Genomic DNA, 17,706 nt, shown 5'->3' with positions numbered 1-17,706 from the left:
TAATCTTAAGTTTTTCACTTCCTTTCTAATTCTCTTTGGAGATTCATTGATCCATTCATACAGGGTAGCTTTTTTTGTGACAAATTCTTTAAGTTTTCTTTTGTATGAATGTGTCCTCATTTCCCTTTCATTTCTGAGGAATAATTTCACTGGATTTGGACTTTGTGACTGACAGTTCTTTAAACCAGTACTTGAAAAAATGTTCCACTTCCTTTTGGCACAACTGTTTCCCACCACCCTCCCCCAGTCAGCCGTTTACACTGGTGATTGTACTTTTCAGTTCTGTAATTAACATTTTTTCCTTTTTGTAATTTCTATTTTCTTCATTTGTTTCAAGAAAATTAGTAATTGCTTGTTGGAGCATTTTTATGATAACTGCCTTGAAATCTTTGTCGGACAATTCCGACATCTGATTCATATTTTTGTTGGTATCTGTTGACTGTCCCCCCCGCCCACTGAAGTAGTGATTTTCCCTGTTCTTCGTAGGATGGTTTTTTTTTTTTTTTTTTACTGTACCCAGGACATTTTGGGTACTATGAGACTCTAGAGCTTACTTAACCTTCTTTTTTAACAGATATCCCTTTGTTATAGTATAGTAGGAGGGCAATATAAATATTGTTAAGCTTCTTCCTGGGTCCCACTGACACCACTCTGGCAAAATTGAGGCACTCATTCATACTGCTTCATTAAAGACAGTAGGGCAGAAATTTAGGTCCTCTCTTAGTCCTGCCAAGACCTTTCTGGCAAAAAGTGGGGCACCACCTTGCTCCACATTATTGATAGTAGGGGTAGATATTCATCTCCCTGCTGGGCCCTGCTGACACCAAGAGGGGAAGGAGAAGGTTAACGCTTACTGAGAATGGAATATCAGTTATTCCCATCTCGTTCAGTCTTACTGATGCAGACAGGGATGGAATCACATCACCCTTATAGGCCTCAGAGACACAAAAAAAGGAAGGTAAAGGAGAGCTGTGAGTAGCTGCACCCTGCACTGTTTCTTTAGTCTTACTGCTGCTGGGTTGGGGTAGAGACTCAGCTCATCATTGGACTCCACAATTATTATTATAATTAATATTAATTATAATTATTAATTATATTAATTAATATATAATAATGTAATATAATATAATAATTATAACAATTATCTTGCTACAGGAAGCAGAACACACCCTGTTTCCCTGAGCTAATGGAAGATCAACTACCCACTAGGCCCTATCTACAGTATCCTAGCAGGGAAATCAGAGCACTGCCTATTTTCTGGGAGTGTGGGAGACTGAACAGCTTCCTGCTCAGCTCTGCCAATAAACACTACCAGAAGAGGGATTCAAAGCTTTGCCATCCGCCTCTGTGGTAGCAGGAATGAGGTGGAAGATTAGCTTCCTATTTGGCTCTGCTAAAACTGTGAGGCTGCTAAGTAGTTTCCCCATTGTTATTGGGCTGGAGTAAGGTGAGTATTGCCAAACACTTTTGTTCTGTTAGTCTACCCTTGTCCTGGGTCCTATGGCTTGAAGGACAAGCTTTCTTAGGTGTTTTTTTGTTTTATTTTGTTTTGTTTTGTCTGTGTCTGTTGGTGTTTCCAGATAGGGGTTTCATCAGTGTCCTTTTGAGATTAAATAGGAGACAAAAAGGAAACCCAGTTAACTCATTGCTGTGTTATTCCTCAAGTTCTGAAATCCTTAGAAAGTCTGATTTCTTTTTCCTACCGTCAGAGTCTTCCTATACTTGTTTATTTTGTAATGCCCAGGAATTTTGAGTTATAAAAGAAAATATTGGGGAAGAATAGAACTACTGTATCTTAGCTAAAACCAGAAGTTTCTTCAGTAGGAATATTTTTGAAACTTGATAAACTGGAACAATTAATATATGAGCCAAGAGTATTAAAAAACCCCCACAAACCTTTCCTATTATGTTAAGAAAAGCATTATAACCAAAACAGTATGGTGCTAGCAATGGAATAAATAGATCGATGAAACAAAAGTTCAGGAAAAGACAGACTTATGTATGTGTATGTGTGTATTCAGGCATATGAAAATTTAGTGTAAGATAAATGAGGCAATTCAAACTAGTGGGGGACAAATTGCTTTTTTCAAAAAATTGGGCTGGGAAAATAAAGATATCTTTGAAAAATATTTTGTAATTTTAGTCATCCCATATATAAAAAAAACTTTATCCCAATATAAATTATAGATAAAGAATTAATATTTAAATATTTCTATTTTAAATAAATACACCCAAGGTGGTAGTTTACCTGTCATTACGATGAGGAAAATAATTTGATTTCATATAGAAAAGTTGAAAATACACATTACTTAAAACTCGGGAATTCCTTTTCTCAGTATATACCTCAAAGAAACTCTTAAATAGGATGTTTTATAAGATTTTATACCATCATTTTTCATAATAGCTCCAAATGGAACTAAGGTAAAAGTCCATCAAGAGTAGGATGTCAGGGCACCTGGGTGGCTCAGTGGGTTAAGCCTCTGCCTTCGGCTCAGGTCATGATCTCAGGGTCCTGTGATCAAGCTCCGCATCGGGCTCTTTGTTCAGCAGGGAGCCTGCTTCCTCCTCCTCTCTCTCTGCCTGCCTCTCTGCCTACTTGTGATCTCTCTCTGTCAAATAAATATATAAAATCTTAAAAAAAAAAAAGAGTAGGATGTCTCACTAATTTGTGGCACAATGGAGTATTTTACAGCAAAAAACAAAAACAAAAACAAAAAAAGAACAAAACAACCTCCCCCAAAATCTTAGCTATAAATAATGCATATGAATATGATATAGATAATGAATATGAATAAATCCCACAGTGCTGAACCAAAGAACTAAGGCACAAGAGAATGTATACATTGTGATTCAATTCATATAAAATTCAAAGAGAAACACAAATTTTAATAGTAAGGGATGTGTATAAAAATAAAACTAAATAAAATGAATGTGAAATAATAAAAACTCGGGATATTGGGTGGAACAGATGGTCACGATTGGGCCAGGAATGCATTTGCACCTTATCCCTTAAACTTTTGGCCAAGCATCTACTATGTGGTGATTTATTATAATAAATCAGTAAATGCTTAATTCAAACCATGTATGAACTAAATAATAATTTCTGGTGCTAGAAATATTGTGAAGATCACCATACTTTGTAAAAATTGAATTATATTCTATTAATCAATCATATTTTAATAATAAAAATACACATGTATATTTACTTATACATGGTATATTGTAGATGTATTTCAAATTTAAACTCCATTGTACTACTCAGATAATTTTAAATTACTCAGTTATTTACCAACTAAAGTGAACATTATAAACAGATGGTTCACATATCCTCCAATCAAAACAAAAAGATTATATCTGATTTCAGTTGAAAATGCTAATGGTGCCATCAAATAAATGTTGATGAAATATTTTATAACAGGTTTTCTTCCAATGCTTTTGAAACAAGAATCAATTTCATATTTTTTCCTCAGGCTTTAAACTCTCTAAAGCTATTTTAGATATAACACCAATAATTAATTTTAAAAAATCATATAGTAATGTCATGCATGAGTCATTTTTTTTGAAGGAATCTACTGAGGGATAACTCTTATAATTCTAGAATTTCAAAAAACACAATGAAAAATTACTTCTTTAGAGAAAAGTCATGACAAAAAATAGACAGTGTTTCTTCTAATTAATTAAATTAATAAAAATATATGAATCGTTTGGTTCTTGGATAGGTCAACAGTTTTGGTCTACTTTTATTACTTAATATAGCTTTTTTAGGTGATTCCATTAACTAGCACGGCCTCAGGTAGTTTTTGGATAAGGACAAATTCTAACATCAATTGAAAGATAAAATTATCTTTCTTCTGAGGTTCTGGATGATTTAACCAATGACTTAATGGTTATTTGGTTATCTGAGAGGGACCTCAAATAAGTTCAAAGCTTACCCTCTTTACTCTCAAACTTATTCCTTCTCTTTTATCTCCTCTTTAAGTTAATAGCAACATAAGCTGGACTGGACCTAAGGTTTCTCTAAACCAAAGTATTATATGAACTTATATCAAGTTGGAATGGGTCTTTTGACACTCCTGGTTTATTTTTTTCCTGCTAGAATATAATTATTAGATTAATTTCTGATTGGCTATATAGGACACCAGGAATATTGAAACTAATAATGTATTACATAATAAAGACCAATGATATTAACTTATTTGAAAATAATGTTAGCAAATGAAATTATTGACTAAAATTTGAATTTATTGAACTTGATTTTGGAAAGGCTGATTAAATCAGCTTGATGATTTGTTTGGATCTTTAAATGTCATTGTTAACAATTCAACTCAGTATTGTTATCCTTAACTATTGCTTTACAGTTGTTAAATTTTATTTATATAATAGATAATAGGTTCAGTTCTTATTAGATTGTAAATTGCTCTTGGGGAAGGGCCACATGATATGCCAGAAGACTAACAGTCCATAGGATTGAATAAAATGTTAAAAACAGAAAAATGCAGACTATATAATTTTCAAAGAGTAAAGTCAAGTTTTCATTTAATGTATATATTTTAAATTGCCAATTTGCAATTGCAAATACTGTGTTTTCAGTGGAACCAGAAAATATTTTCTAGAAGACTGGTATTTATAATTAGTGAAAGCTTACAGGGAAAATAAATTAAAACAAGATAGAAAGATAATCCATTATGCACATGAAGTGTTCCTTTTTGATCTTCCAAAAAATTTTCATAGAGATGCACTGACAATGGTAATTGAAATCTGAGGAGGATTATTTTATGTTTTTTAACTCAAATAGGATAACTGTGACTTAAATGAAGTCCCACACCCAAAGATTAAATAGTGTAAAGGAAAAGCAATGCTTCCCCCACCAACCCGGCGAGATACTAAGTCTTCTAAGAGATAAAAAAATGGCATACTATACCTTGATTTCTTCTATTTCATCTGGTACTATCTTGTACGCTGATATAGTCCCACCCAACCTGAAATTAGGAAAAGAAAATATTCTCAAAACCGTGGCGGTGTATATTTATGGACTATTTCTGCCATTAGCATCAGGATGCCACCAATAATTGCCCATTGCCCACCCCAATGACCATAGAGTAAAAACAACATTTTCATGCTTAAGTTTACCATATATTACTTAAAAAGAGGTGGATAATGAATGACTACCAAAAGAGGAAACATTAAGTTATATTTCTAACTACAAACTTCTCTTATATCATTTTATTATCAAAAAGCACTTTTAATAGTGCTTTTACTATTACACCACTTTCTGTCACAAGTAAGATGCAGCAAGAATTAATAACAGACATGGTATTTGCCTTCTTGGTTTGCTTGTAATAGAATTTACTTTATAGAGTAGTTTTGAATTTACAGAAAAATTGACTATGAAGTAAAGAGATCTATTTTCCGGATGCTCCACCAATCTACCTTCCAGATGTTATTAACATCTTATATCAGTGTTGTACATGAGCATGAGTCACAATTGATGAACTAAAAATGATTTTGTTTCTCTTCAAAAATAATTTAAACAAGCAGTTGAAGAGATATGTGTGTGTCCAGCATTGTCCAAGGAAAAGAGATGAGTGCTTAAGGGTTACAACTTAATCCCTAAAATATGATGTTGCCTTAAGGCAGTGAGGTCATTACTGCCATGGTCACCTGTTTGAATTTTTTTTTTAAAGAAAATAGCTAAGAATTATGTAACACTTACTATTTGCCAGACATGTCATATATTATCTAATTTAATTCTTAACATCTGTTGCCATTGTAAAAATTAGGATTTGATACACAGAGTGATTCAGTAATTTTCACAAGTAATTTAAGGAAGGAACTGAAATGCACATTAAATGCAAAATATATACCAGATTAAAAGTACTTAGTGTAAAAAAGGCTAATTTAAAAGTACCAAACACATTCGAAAATAATATGGCAGATATATTGCATCAAATTATATTTTTAAAATTAACTTCATCTGTTTCTTTTAGTTTTTAAAATGTGACTACAAAAAAATTTTAAATCAAACAGCTTGCATTTGTGACTAGTATCAAGTATCTATAAGATAGGTACTCTAAGCTCTTAAACACCAAGATTACCTACCTACCATTACTTAAATATAGTGCTTAAAAAGGAACTTTCTGACCACTTATTTGGCTTTATAAATACTTCAATATCAGAAAAGAGAGTATCTGTCTAAGATAGTAGAGTGTAGAAGACCTTAGTTTAGTCTGGCCCGAGGAATGCACATAGATAGCTATCAAATCATTCTGAACACCTGTAAACTCAACCAGAGATCTAAAAATAGATCTTAAAAATAGAAAAGTGTCCACGTTCTGCAAGGTAGGAGGTACAGAGAAGTGAATTCAAGGAGACTTATGGTAAGATAAACTGAGGGCTACACTCCTTCTGGAGGGAGCCTCCAGAAGCTGGCACTATAAGTGATATAGCAGCAGAATGCAAAATCAGAACTTTCAGAAGTCTGCTCTGGTGAAGGATCTCCCTGCCTGAAAGGCACTCAGATGGCAAAATAGGGTGAAATCTGAGGTGGGATAGTGTGGTCTCAGGATCCTTGGGGTCACAAGAAGACAGTGGGGAGGGGGTGGTGCTTGGGTATGGAAGAGTTGCCAGACATTGGAGCAAGGGAGCCGGGTACACTCAGTGAGCCCAGGAGTGGACTCTCAGCTCAAGGGTGCCATATACCACAAACCATGGCAGAACCAGTGAGACATCCTACCCTGGGAGGAGCGCACCACAGGAGTCTGCTGGGTTTGGAGATTCCAAACAGGGTCACATGACTGAGACAGAAATGGTTGGTCATAGCCTGGGTGAGCACAGAATGCAGATGGAGTCCAGGAAGACAAGAGTGATTGACTGCATTTACCCCAGGGTGCACTGAGAAGTGGTGCCCAGAGCTCTCAGCTCTGGAACTAGAGATTGGGAGGCCACCATTGTCATTCTCATTATCTAAAGTTGTGCTGGAAAGCCTTCAGGGAACAAAAGCCACAAAAAGCAATCTGGAGCAGATGACTTAGCCTGGCTCCTGGCAAGGGTGGTACAATTCCACCCCAGGGTGTGGGGGTCGCGCTAGAGGATCACCACAACAGGAACCTCCCTCAGAAGATCAGCAGGAAGATCCAGCCAAAACCAAGTTTATCCATCATTTAGAACTGCAAAACTCCAGTGCTAGGGGAATTTTTTCATACAGAATTCATTATTGGTTTTTTTCTCGCCATGGTTCTTTGGTCTTTCAATTTTAATTTTTTCTTCTCTTTATTTATTGCTGGGCTGCAAAGTTGGTTCAAAATCCACAAAACAATCAATGTGATATACTACATAAATAAAAGAAAGGACAAGAACCATAGGATCCTCTCAATAGATGCAGAAAAAGCATTTGACAAAGTGCAGCAAAGTTTCCTGATTAAAACTCTTTACAAGGTAGAAATAGGAGGAATATACCTCAATAGCATAAAAGCCATATATGAAAAGCCAACAGTGAATATCATTCTCAATTGGGAAAAACAGAGCTTTACCCTAAGGTCAGGAACACAAGGATGTCCACTCTCACCACTGTTGTTCAACATAGCACTGGAATTCCTAGCCTCAGCAATCAGACAACAAAAAGAAATAAAAAGCATCCAAATCAACAAAAAAGTCAAACACTGATTCTTTGTAGATGACATGATATTCTGTGTGGAAAACCCAAAAGACTCCACCCCAAAATTTCTAGAACTCATACAGGAATTCAGCAACATGGCAGGATATAAAATCAATGCACAGGAATCAATTGTATTTTATACACTAACAATGAGACAGAAGAAAGAGAAATTAAGGAGCCAATCCCATTTACAATTGCACCAAAAACCGTGAGATACCTAGGAATAAACCTAACCAAAGAGGCAAAGGATCTATACTCAGAAAATTATTTCTTTCCTGGAATTGAGGAAAACACAAAGAAATGGAAAAATGTTCCATGCTCCTGGATTGGAAGAACAAATATCTTTAAAATGTCTATGCTACCTACCTATACATTCAATGCAATCCCTATCAAAACACCACCAGCTTTTCTCACAGAGCTGGAACAAATAATTCTGAAATTTGTATGGAACCAGAAAAGACCCCAAATAGCAAAGGAATGTTGAAAGAGGAAAGTTCCAAAGCTGGAGGCATCACAATACTGTACTTCATATGGTCACCTCAAAAGTTACTGAAAAATAAGCTGTTGAAACCAAGTATCTCATCCTAGATTTTAAAATAAAACAAACTGCTTGTTAACTTAAAAGAAAGAAAGAAAAGAGTATCACAAATAAGGCACATACATATTCTAGATACTTTGGGATATTTCTTGTCTTAAATATAAATTGATAAGTGACATTCTGGTTTCCATTATAAAACAACCTAATTCAGCCACATGAAGTTTATTAAAAACTGCACATTTAAACTCTTTAATATTATTATTTATCCTTGCTAATGGAAATAGTGTTCAAACCTTGATTTGAGAATTACTTCCTAGATTGAAAGTGCTGTGATTGAATGATGAAAACACTAATGGTATTTAACTTAATTCATATTATACAACATATACAAGTGATATAGTAAGTAAGACCATAGTAAGATAAACAGCAAGAGGGCTAGATGTTACTAAAATGAAAAACTATATAACTATCTGTAAGAGGTTTCAAGTAGGCATTTTCACTTTCAATTATTAAATTTTTAAATTAAAAGCTGATATTGTTGGGATATAAATAAGGAAATTAGAGCAAAAAACTATTGAAAACTCAAGGACTTCAATTTTCCATCTTGCAAATAATGAGTTAGTCATTTATTCTTTGAGTTTATGTTATGTAATAGATATAAACCAGGGAATAAGAATACAAAGAAATCATAGTCTTAAATGGAAGCAGACTGAGTAAACAAATACCTGTAATATAGTGCATTAAGGTATCACATTAGAACTGGGCAGAAGTTGAAAGTTTGAAATTATTTCACAATAAAGAGTATTTGAAAATTATCTATCATTATAAAATAAACTAGTAATAGGACAGCCTGTAACAACTATTAAATAAGTGACATGGTAGAGTACAGAAATAGTCTATGTTTGTTAGTACAGTAATGATTCAAAGACGCAATTGTGATAATGTTTGACTTACGGAAGAAAAAATAAAGATGCTATGATAAACTTCAATTTTTTTTAAGATTTTATTTATTTATTTGAGAGAGAGAGAGAGAGAATGAGAGGGGAGGAGGTCAGAGGGAGAAGTAGACTCCCCATGGAGCTGGGAGCCCGATGTGGGGCTCAATCCAGGGACTCTGGGATCATGGCCTGAGCTGAAGGCAGTCGCTTAACCAATTGAGCCACCCAGGCAGCCCCTAAACTTCAAATTTATTGCAATAAAAATTCATTTTCTCTTGACTAATGCTGACTACTAGTGCCTGAAATATTGCCTTTCCTGAAATCCAAGCTGAGGGAAGGTAGGTTTCCAGATTAGTATTCTTACATCAACTTCAAGTCAATTATAATGGTTTTAACTGTTAAAAAGGTAGGTAAAGGGAGGAGGAATTAAGATGGTGGAGGAGGAGTGCCTGGGTGGCTCAGTTAAGGGTCTCTTTTCAGCTCAGGTCATGATTCTGGATCCTGGGATCAAGCCCGGTGTTGCATCAGGCTCCCTGTTCAGTGGGGAGCCTGCTTCTCCCTCTCCCTCTGTCCTTCCCCTTCACTTGAGCTCTCTCTCTCTCTCTCTGTCATTCACACTCACTCTCTGTGTCTCTCTCTCTCAAATAAAGTTAAAAAAAAAAAAAAAGACCGTGGAGGAATAGGGAGACTCTAAACTTGTCTTATCCCTTAAATACAACTACACAGTTACCAACTCATTCTGAACACCCGAGAAATCAACCGATTGATCACGTATGAGAAAGCAACTGCTACAAGTCTATAAGTAGAAAGGCGACCTCTGTTTGGGAGGTAGGAGGTAAGGAGACCTAGATCCAGTGTGATACAGCTAGGGTAAAGTAGCAAGACGGAAATCTGCTTAAGGAGTATCCCGCAAAGTACTACAAGTAGTGGAGTGCAAAATCAGAACTTGTAGAAGTCTGCTACAGTAGGGGACATGCCTGGCTTAAAGATGCTGAGGTGGCAAAATTCCAGGTACGAGGGCATGATCTCAGGATCCCCTGGGTTGAAGGAATGTGTGGCGCCTAAGTGTGGCACTGTTCCCAGGCAAAAGAGTATGGAAGTAGTTTGAGAATGGTGAGTTTATGTGCCAGCTTTCTGCTCTGTGTTGCCATAAACCATGAACCGCTGTGTGATTGTGCAATCACTCTCCTGGGGTGTAGTGGGCAAAAAGAACAAGCCTGGCAAGACCCTCCTTGGGAGGAATGGTGGGATCCTACCTCAAAAGCCCTTAAAATTTGTTGGAATTTTGAAACTCAGTTGCATGCCTGAGATAAAAGGCTCAGACACAGGCAGAGTGAACATAGAGTTCTGATAGAAACCAGGGAGACAAGAGTGATTGGATTTCTGTGAGGACTCACTGAAGAGTGGGTGATAGAAATTATCATCTCCAGGGTTAGACAGCAGGGTGACTGCCATACTCAACCTGCTGATCAGTGCTGAAAGCCTTCACAGAGTAAAACACTACCACCTAGTGGAGTTCAGAGCTGCCTACAGAAAGCCCTACACCCTGGAGGCACATTTTCACAAAATCAGGTCCACCTGATAATCAGCACAACAGGCCCTTCCTCTAGAAGACCAGCACAAACAACTAATCACACCAATTAACTGATCACAGAGGACTTTAGCTCTAGGGAAAAATGATATCCAGTATTCACTGTTTCTTTATTCTTTACTCTTTTATTTTTTTGTTATTTTCTTTTTTTTTTCAATTTTTAATTCTAATTTTTATTTGTATATATAGTTAATACATATGTGTTCTTTTTCAGTCGCCTTTCAACATATTTCATATAGATATATGTATTTTTTTCTTCCCTTATTTTGGGGATCTAGTTTCTTTTAATAAGCAGATGAAAACACACCCAGGATCTAGTTTCGTTTTGTTGTTGTTGTTTTTTCTTTCTTCTTTTCTTTTCTGGACAAAAATCTTGAGCTGGAGAAATTCACCCCAAAAGAAAGAACAGGAGGTAGTACTTACAATCAGGGATTTAATCAATATTGATATAAGTAAGATGTCTGAACTAGAATTTAAAACAACGATTCTAAAGATACTAGCTGGCCTGGGGGGTGGAATAGAAGACACTATAGCATCCCTTATCTTAGAGATAAAAGAACTAAACTCTAGCTAGGCTGAGATTAAAAAAAAAAAATGCTATAACTGAGATATAGTCCCGGATGGAGACCATATAAATGAAGATGAATGAAGCAGAAAAGCAAATCAGTGATAAAGAAGATAAAATTTTGGAAAATAATAATGCTGAAAAGAAGAGAGAAAGAAAACTATTAGATAACAAAGGCAGATTTAGGGGACTCAACAAAACCATAAAGCAAAATAATATCCATACCATAGAAGTTCCAGAAAAAGAGCAGGAAAAGGGCCAGAAGGTATATTTGCACAAATTACGGCTCTTTCTCTAATTTGAGGAAAGAAACAGGCACTCAAGTCCAAGAGGCACAGAGAACTCCCCTCAAAACCAACAAAAACATGGGGCACTAGGGTGGCTCAGTCGTTAAGTGTCTGCCTTTGGCTCAGTCTTGAATCCAGGGTCCTGAGCTCGAACCCCACATAGGGCTCCCTGCTCAGTGGAAAGCCTGCTTCTCCCTCTCCCACTCCCCTTGCTTGTGTTCCAAATGGCAAGGTTTCATTTATTTTGATGGCTAATATTCCAGTGTGTGTTTGTATGTGCATGTAACACATCTTTATCCATTGATCTGTTGGTGGACATTTGGGCTCTTTTCATGTTTTAGCTATTATGGACATTGCTGCTATAAACATTGAGGTGCAGGTGTGCCTTTGGATCACTATTTTTGCATCCTCTGGATAAATATCTACCATGGCAACTGCTGGGTTGTACTGCAGTTCTATTTTTAAATTTTTGAGAAACCTCCATACTGTTTTCCAGAGTAGCTGCACCAATTTGCATTCCCACCAATAGTGTAAGAGGGTTTCCCTTTTTCTGCATCCTCCTCAACATCTGTTGTTAATTGAATTGTTAATTTTATCCATTCTGACTGGTGTGAGTTGGTATCTCATTGTGGTTTTGATTTGTATTTCCCTGATGACAAGTGATGTTGAGCATTTTTTCATGTGTCTACCAGCCATTTGTATGTCTTCTTTGGAGAAATCTTTGCTCATGTCTTCTGCCCATTTCTTGACTGGATTATTTGTCCTCTGGATGTTCAGTTTAAAGAGTTCTTTATAGATTTGGATACTAGCCCTTTATCTGTTATGTCATTTGCAAATATCTTCTGCCATTCTGGAGGCTGCCTTTTAGTTGTGTTGTTTCCTTTACTGTGCAAACCCTTTTTATTCTGATGAAGCCCCAATAGTTCATTTTTGCTCATGTTTCCCTTGCCTCAGCGAATTATTAAGACTTTCCATAAACATGTTTTCTTGTTGACAAAAATTGGGATAGTACTTTAAAAATATCTTTTAAAGCTTTTTATTCCTTTCACTCACTAAATTTTTATACATTGTTCTACCTAAATGTCATATTAAGTGCTGGGACAGAGTGGAATAAAATCAGCAGACATGGTTTCTATTCTAATACAGAGCCAATTTGCTGCAATGTTTTTCAAACTCTTGACCAAATATGGAGGTGGCCTATAAACTTGTTAACAATTATTAAAATAAGAAATGTCTAGCAAGAAGTTCCTGTGGCCAAGGTAGTAGAGATTACTGCTTGTGTTCTCCTCTAGGATTTTGATGGATTCCTGTATCATATTTAGGTATTTCATCCATTTTGAATTTATTTTTTATGTGATGTAAAAAAAGTGGTCCAGTTTCATTCTTCTGCATGCATGTGGCTGTCCAGTTTTCCCAACAGTGTTTGTTGAAGAGACTCTTTTTTCCCCCACCAGCTATTCTTTCCTGCTTTGTTGCAGATTAGTTGGTGATTGGGTCAAGGGTCCATTTCTGGGCTCTCTATTCTGTTCCACGACCTGTGTGTGTCTGTTTTTGTGCCAATACCATATTGTCTTGATGACTACGGCTTTGTAAAAGAGCTTTAAGTCTGGAATTGTGATGCCACCGGGTTTTGTTTTCTTTTTCAATTCCTTTGGCTATATGGGGTCTTTTCTGGTTCCATACAAATTTCAGGATTATTTGCTCCAACTCTGTAAAAAAATGGTGTTATTTTGATATAGATTGCACTGAATGTGTAGATTGTTTTGGGTAGTATAGACATTTTAACAATATTTGTTCTCTCAGTCCATGAGCATAGAATGTTTTTCCATTTCTTTGTGTCTTCCTCATTTTCTTTCATAAGTGTTCTATAGTTTTCAGACTACTGATCTTTTACCTCTGGTTAGGTTTATTCTGGTTAGGTTAGATATCTTATAGTTTTGGGTGCAATTGTAAATGGGATTGACTCCTTAATTTCTCTTTCTTCTGTTTCATTGTTGGTATATACAAATGCAACAGACTTCTGTGCATTGATTTTTATATCCTGCAACTTTGCTGAATTCCTGATCAGTTCTAGCAATTTTTTTGCTGGAGTCGTTTGGGTTTTCTATATAGAATATTAGGTCATCTGTGAAGAGTGAAAGTTTGAATTCTTTGTCGATTCTGGATGCCTTTTATTTCTTCTTCTTGTCTGATTGCTGAGGCTAGAACTTCCAGTACTTCGTTGAACAGGTGAGAGTGGACATACCTGTCATGTTCCTGACCTTAGGGAAAAAGCTCTCAGTTTTTCCCCATTGAAGATGGTATTAGTTGTGGGTCTTTCATCTATGGCTTTAATCATGTTGAGGTATATTCGTTCTAATCCCTACTTGGTTGAGGGCTGTTATCAAGAAAGGATGTTGTATTCTGACAAATGCTTTTTCTACATCTACTGAGAGGAACATATGGTTCCTGTTCTATCTTTTATTAAGGTTGTATGTCAAGTTGACTGATTTGCAGATGTTGAACCACCCCTGCAGCCCAGAAATAAATCACTCTCGGTCATGGTGAATAATCCTTTTAATTTAATGTTAGACCCTATTAGTATCTTGGTGAGGATTTTTACATCCAGTTTCATCAGGGATATTGGTCTGTAATTCTTTTTGTGGGGTCTTTGGTTTCGGAATCAAGGTAATGCTGGCCTCACAGAATGAGTTCAGAAGCTTTCCTCACATTTCTATTTTTTGAAACCACTTCAGAGGAATAGGCATTAATTCTTCTTTAAATGTGTGGTAGAATTGCGCTGGGAGGCCATCTGACCCTAGACTCTGCTTTGTAGGGAGATTTTCAATTACCACTTCAATTTCTTTGCTGGTTATGGGTCTGTTCAGGTTTTCTTTTTCTACCTGTTTCAGTTTGGGTAGTTCACATATTTCTAAGAATGCATCCATTTCTTCCAGATTGCCTAATCTGTTGGCATATAATTGCTCATAATATTCTCTTATAATTCTTTGTATTTCTTTGGTGTTGGTTGTGATCTTTCCTCTTTCATTAATGACTTTATTTATTTGGGTCCTTTTTCTTTTTTATTTTTCTTCTTTCTTTTCTTTTCTTTTTTTTTTTTTTTTGGTAAGTCTGGCTAGAGGTTTGTCGATCCTATTGTTTCAAAGAACCTGGTTTCACCGATCTGTTCTACAGTTTGATTTTGTATCATTGATTTCTACTTTAACCTTTATTATTTCTCTTTTCCTGCTGGGTTTTGGCTTTATTTGATGTTTTCTTCAGGTCCTTTAGGTGTAAGGTTAGGTTGTGTATTTGAGACTTTTCTTGTTTCTTGAGGAAGGCCTATAATGTTATATACTTCCCTTTTAGGTCCACCTTTGCTGCATTCCAAAGGTTTTGGACTATCATGTTTTTATTTTCATTTGCTTCCATGTATTTTTTTAATTCTTCTTTAGTTTCCTGGTTCACCCATTCATTCTTTAATAGGATGCTCTTTAACTTCCATATATTTGTGGTCCTTCCAAATTTCTTCTTGTAGCTGACGTCAACTTTCATAACACTGTGGCCTGAAAATATGCATGGTATGATCTCAATCATTTTTGTGCTTGCTGAGGTCTAATTCGTAACCCAGTATGTGATCTATTCTGGAGGATGTTCCATGTGCACTCAAAAATAATGTGTGTTCTGCTGCTTTAGGATAAAATGTTCTGTGTATTTCTCTTAATTCAATCTGGTTTAGTGTGTCATTTCAAGCCCTTGTTTCCTTGTTGATCTTCTGCTTAGATGATCTTTCCATTGCTCTGAGTGGGGTGTTACAGTCCCCTACTATTATTGCATCATTATCAATGAGATAAAGTCTGTTATTAATTGATTTATATATTTGGCTGCTCCCAAGGTAGGGACATAAATATTTACAATTGTTTGATATTCTTATTGGGTAGACCCTTTTATTATGATATAGTGTCCATATTCATCTCTTATTACAGTCTTTGTTTTAAAATCTAGTTTGTCTCTGATGAGCCCTGACGGTTATATGCAACTGACGAATCATTAAACACTACATCTGAAACTAATGATGTATTATGTTGGCTAATTGAATTTAAATTTTAAAAATCTAGTATGTCTCATAGAAGGATGGCTAATCCAGCTTTCTTTTGATGTCCACTAGCATGACAAATGGTTATCCACCCTCTCACTTTCAATCTGGAGGTGTCTTTGGGTATAAAATGAGTCTCTCATACTATGTAAAATGAGTATGCTTGAAAGCAGCATATCAATGGGTCTTGTTTTTGTATCCATTCTGATAACCTGTGTATTTTGATTGGAACAGTTAGTTCATTTACATTCAGAGTAATTGCTGAAAAATATGAATTTAGTGCCATTGAATTACCTGTAAAGTCACTGTTCCTGTAGATAGTCCTTATTCCTTTCTGGTCTTTCTTATTTAAAGTCCCCTTTAATACTTCTTGCAGGGCTGGCTTAAGTGTATATAAATTCCTTTAGTTTTGTTTGTCCTAGAAACTTATTAGCTCTCCTTTTTTTCTGAACAATAGCCTTGCTGGATAAAGTATTCTTGGCAGCATATTTTTCTCATTTAGCATGTTGTATATATCATGCCAGTCCCTTCTGGCTGCCAGGTCTCTCTGGACAGGTCTGCTGCCAGCCTTATGTGTCTACCACTGTAGGTTAAAAACCTTTTCTCCTGAGCTCCTTTCAGAATTCTCTCTTTATCTTTGTATTTTGCAAGTTTCACTATGATATGTTATGGTGTTGACCTGTTTTTGTTGGTTTTGAGGGGAGTTTTCTGTGCCTCTTGGACTTGAGTGCCTGTTTCTTTCCCCAGAACGGGGAAAGAGCCATAATTTGTGCAAATATACCTTCTGCACCCTTTAGCTGCTCTTCCTCTGGAACTCCTATGATACAGATATTATTTTGCTTTATGGATTCACTGAGTTCCCGAAGTCTGCCTTTTTTAATCCAATAGTTTTCCCTCTTCTTTTCAGTTTTATTTTCCAAAATTTTACTTTCTTTATCACCTCACTTTTCTGCTTCTTCAATCCTCATAGTAATTATGTCCTGTTTTGCAAATCACTTATAGCATTTTTTCATTTTAGCCTTACTAGTTATTAAGCCTTTTATGAGGGTTTCCCTGGTGTCTTCAATGATTTTTTAAAAGCCAGGTAGTAGTCTTATTACTGTTGATCTAATTTTTTTTTTTTTTTTTTTTTTTTTTTTTTGCTATATTGCTTATATCAGCTTCTGTCTGTGATATCTTCCTGATCTTTCCTTTGGGGAGAAATTCTCCATCCTGTCATCTTGGCTACGTTTCTATATTTTGTGTGTTATAAAAGGTTGTTACGTTTCTTGCACCTCAGAATACTACTACATTAAAAAGAGGTCACACACTGTTCAGGGCCTAGCACTACAGGAAGTGTTTCTGGTATATACTCTGTGCACACTGCTGTTGCAATTTGGCTGCTCTGTCCCACTAGTTAGTGCTCTGCAGAGTTTCTCCTTGCTTCCAGGGGGGAGTGCTTTGACTCTTATCTAGGTGTGCTATGATTTGTTTGTTGAAAAATGCCCAGGAAAAAAAAAAAAAAGAATAATAATAAAAAAAAAAAAACCAAAACAAAAAAGCCTGCTCCAAAAGAAGAGAAAAAGGAACCCAAAAAGCCAAACAGACAATATAACAAAACTATAACCCTGATACCAAAGAAAAAAAATGGGATGGGTGGGGGAGGGGGGGAATTAAAAGAAAAAGAAATCTGATCCAAAAAAGAAAGAGAGTGCAAGAGAGAAGGAAAAGGAAATAAAAAAAAAAAAAAAACTAACAAAAACTGTAAGCCTGATTCTAAAGGAGAGAGGGTGAGAAGAAAGAAAAAGGAAGAAAAAAATACGCCCTGGTCCTATTTCTACCAGAACTGAAAGGGATGATTTGAAGTACAGAATAATCAGTAGAGTTGCCCCATGGGGCACACTGACTGTTTTGCTTTTCTGGGGAGATGCTACCTTTGCTGGCTCATGGTCAAACCCACGCCAGTAAACAAAACGAAACAAACAAAACAGAACAAAACAAAACAACAAAAATGAAAACATGCCAAGCACAGGGATGGGGGAGGGCAATGTAAGTAGCTTCCACCCTCACTGGAGGACG

General features: G+C 36.0%; 1 protein-coding gene across 5 annotated transcripts in view; it reads right to left on the bottom strand.

Annotated features, from left to right (window-relative positions):
• Window positions 1-17,706, bottom strand: part of GPHN (gephyrin) — a 653,508-nt gene that overhangs the window by 358,867 nt on the left and 276,935 nt on the right. For all 5 annotated transcript variants that reach the window (XM_047739307.1, XM_047739308.1, XM_047739309.1 and 2 more), the window contains exon 3: window positions 4,922-4,979. In XM_047739307.1, coding sequence (XP_047595263.1) covers window positions 4,922-4,979 — 58 coding nt within the window. The remainder of the gene's footprint in view (window positions 1-4,921; window positions 4,980-17,706) is intronic.

This window comes from Lutra lutra, chromosome 7, assembly GCF_902655055.1.
Source record: "Lutra lutra chromosome 7, mLutLut1.2, whole genome shotgun sequence".
NCBI classification, from domain to species: Eukaryota; Metazoa; Chordata; class Mammalia; order Carnivora; family Mustelidae; genus Lutra; species Lutra lutra.
This window is presented reverse-complemented; position numbering and strand designations above follow the sequence as displayed.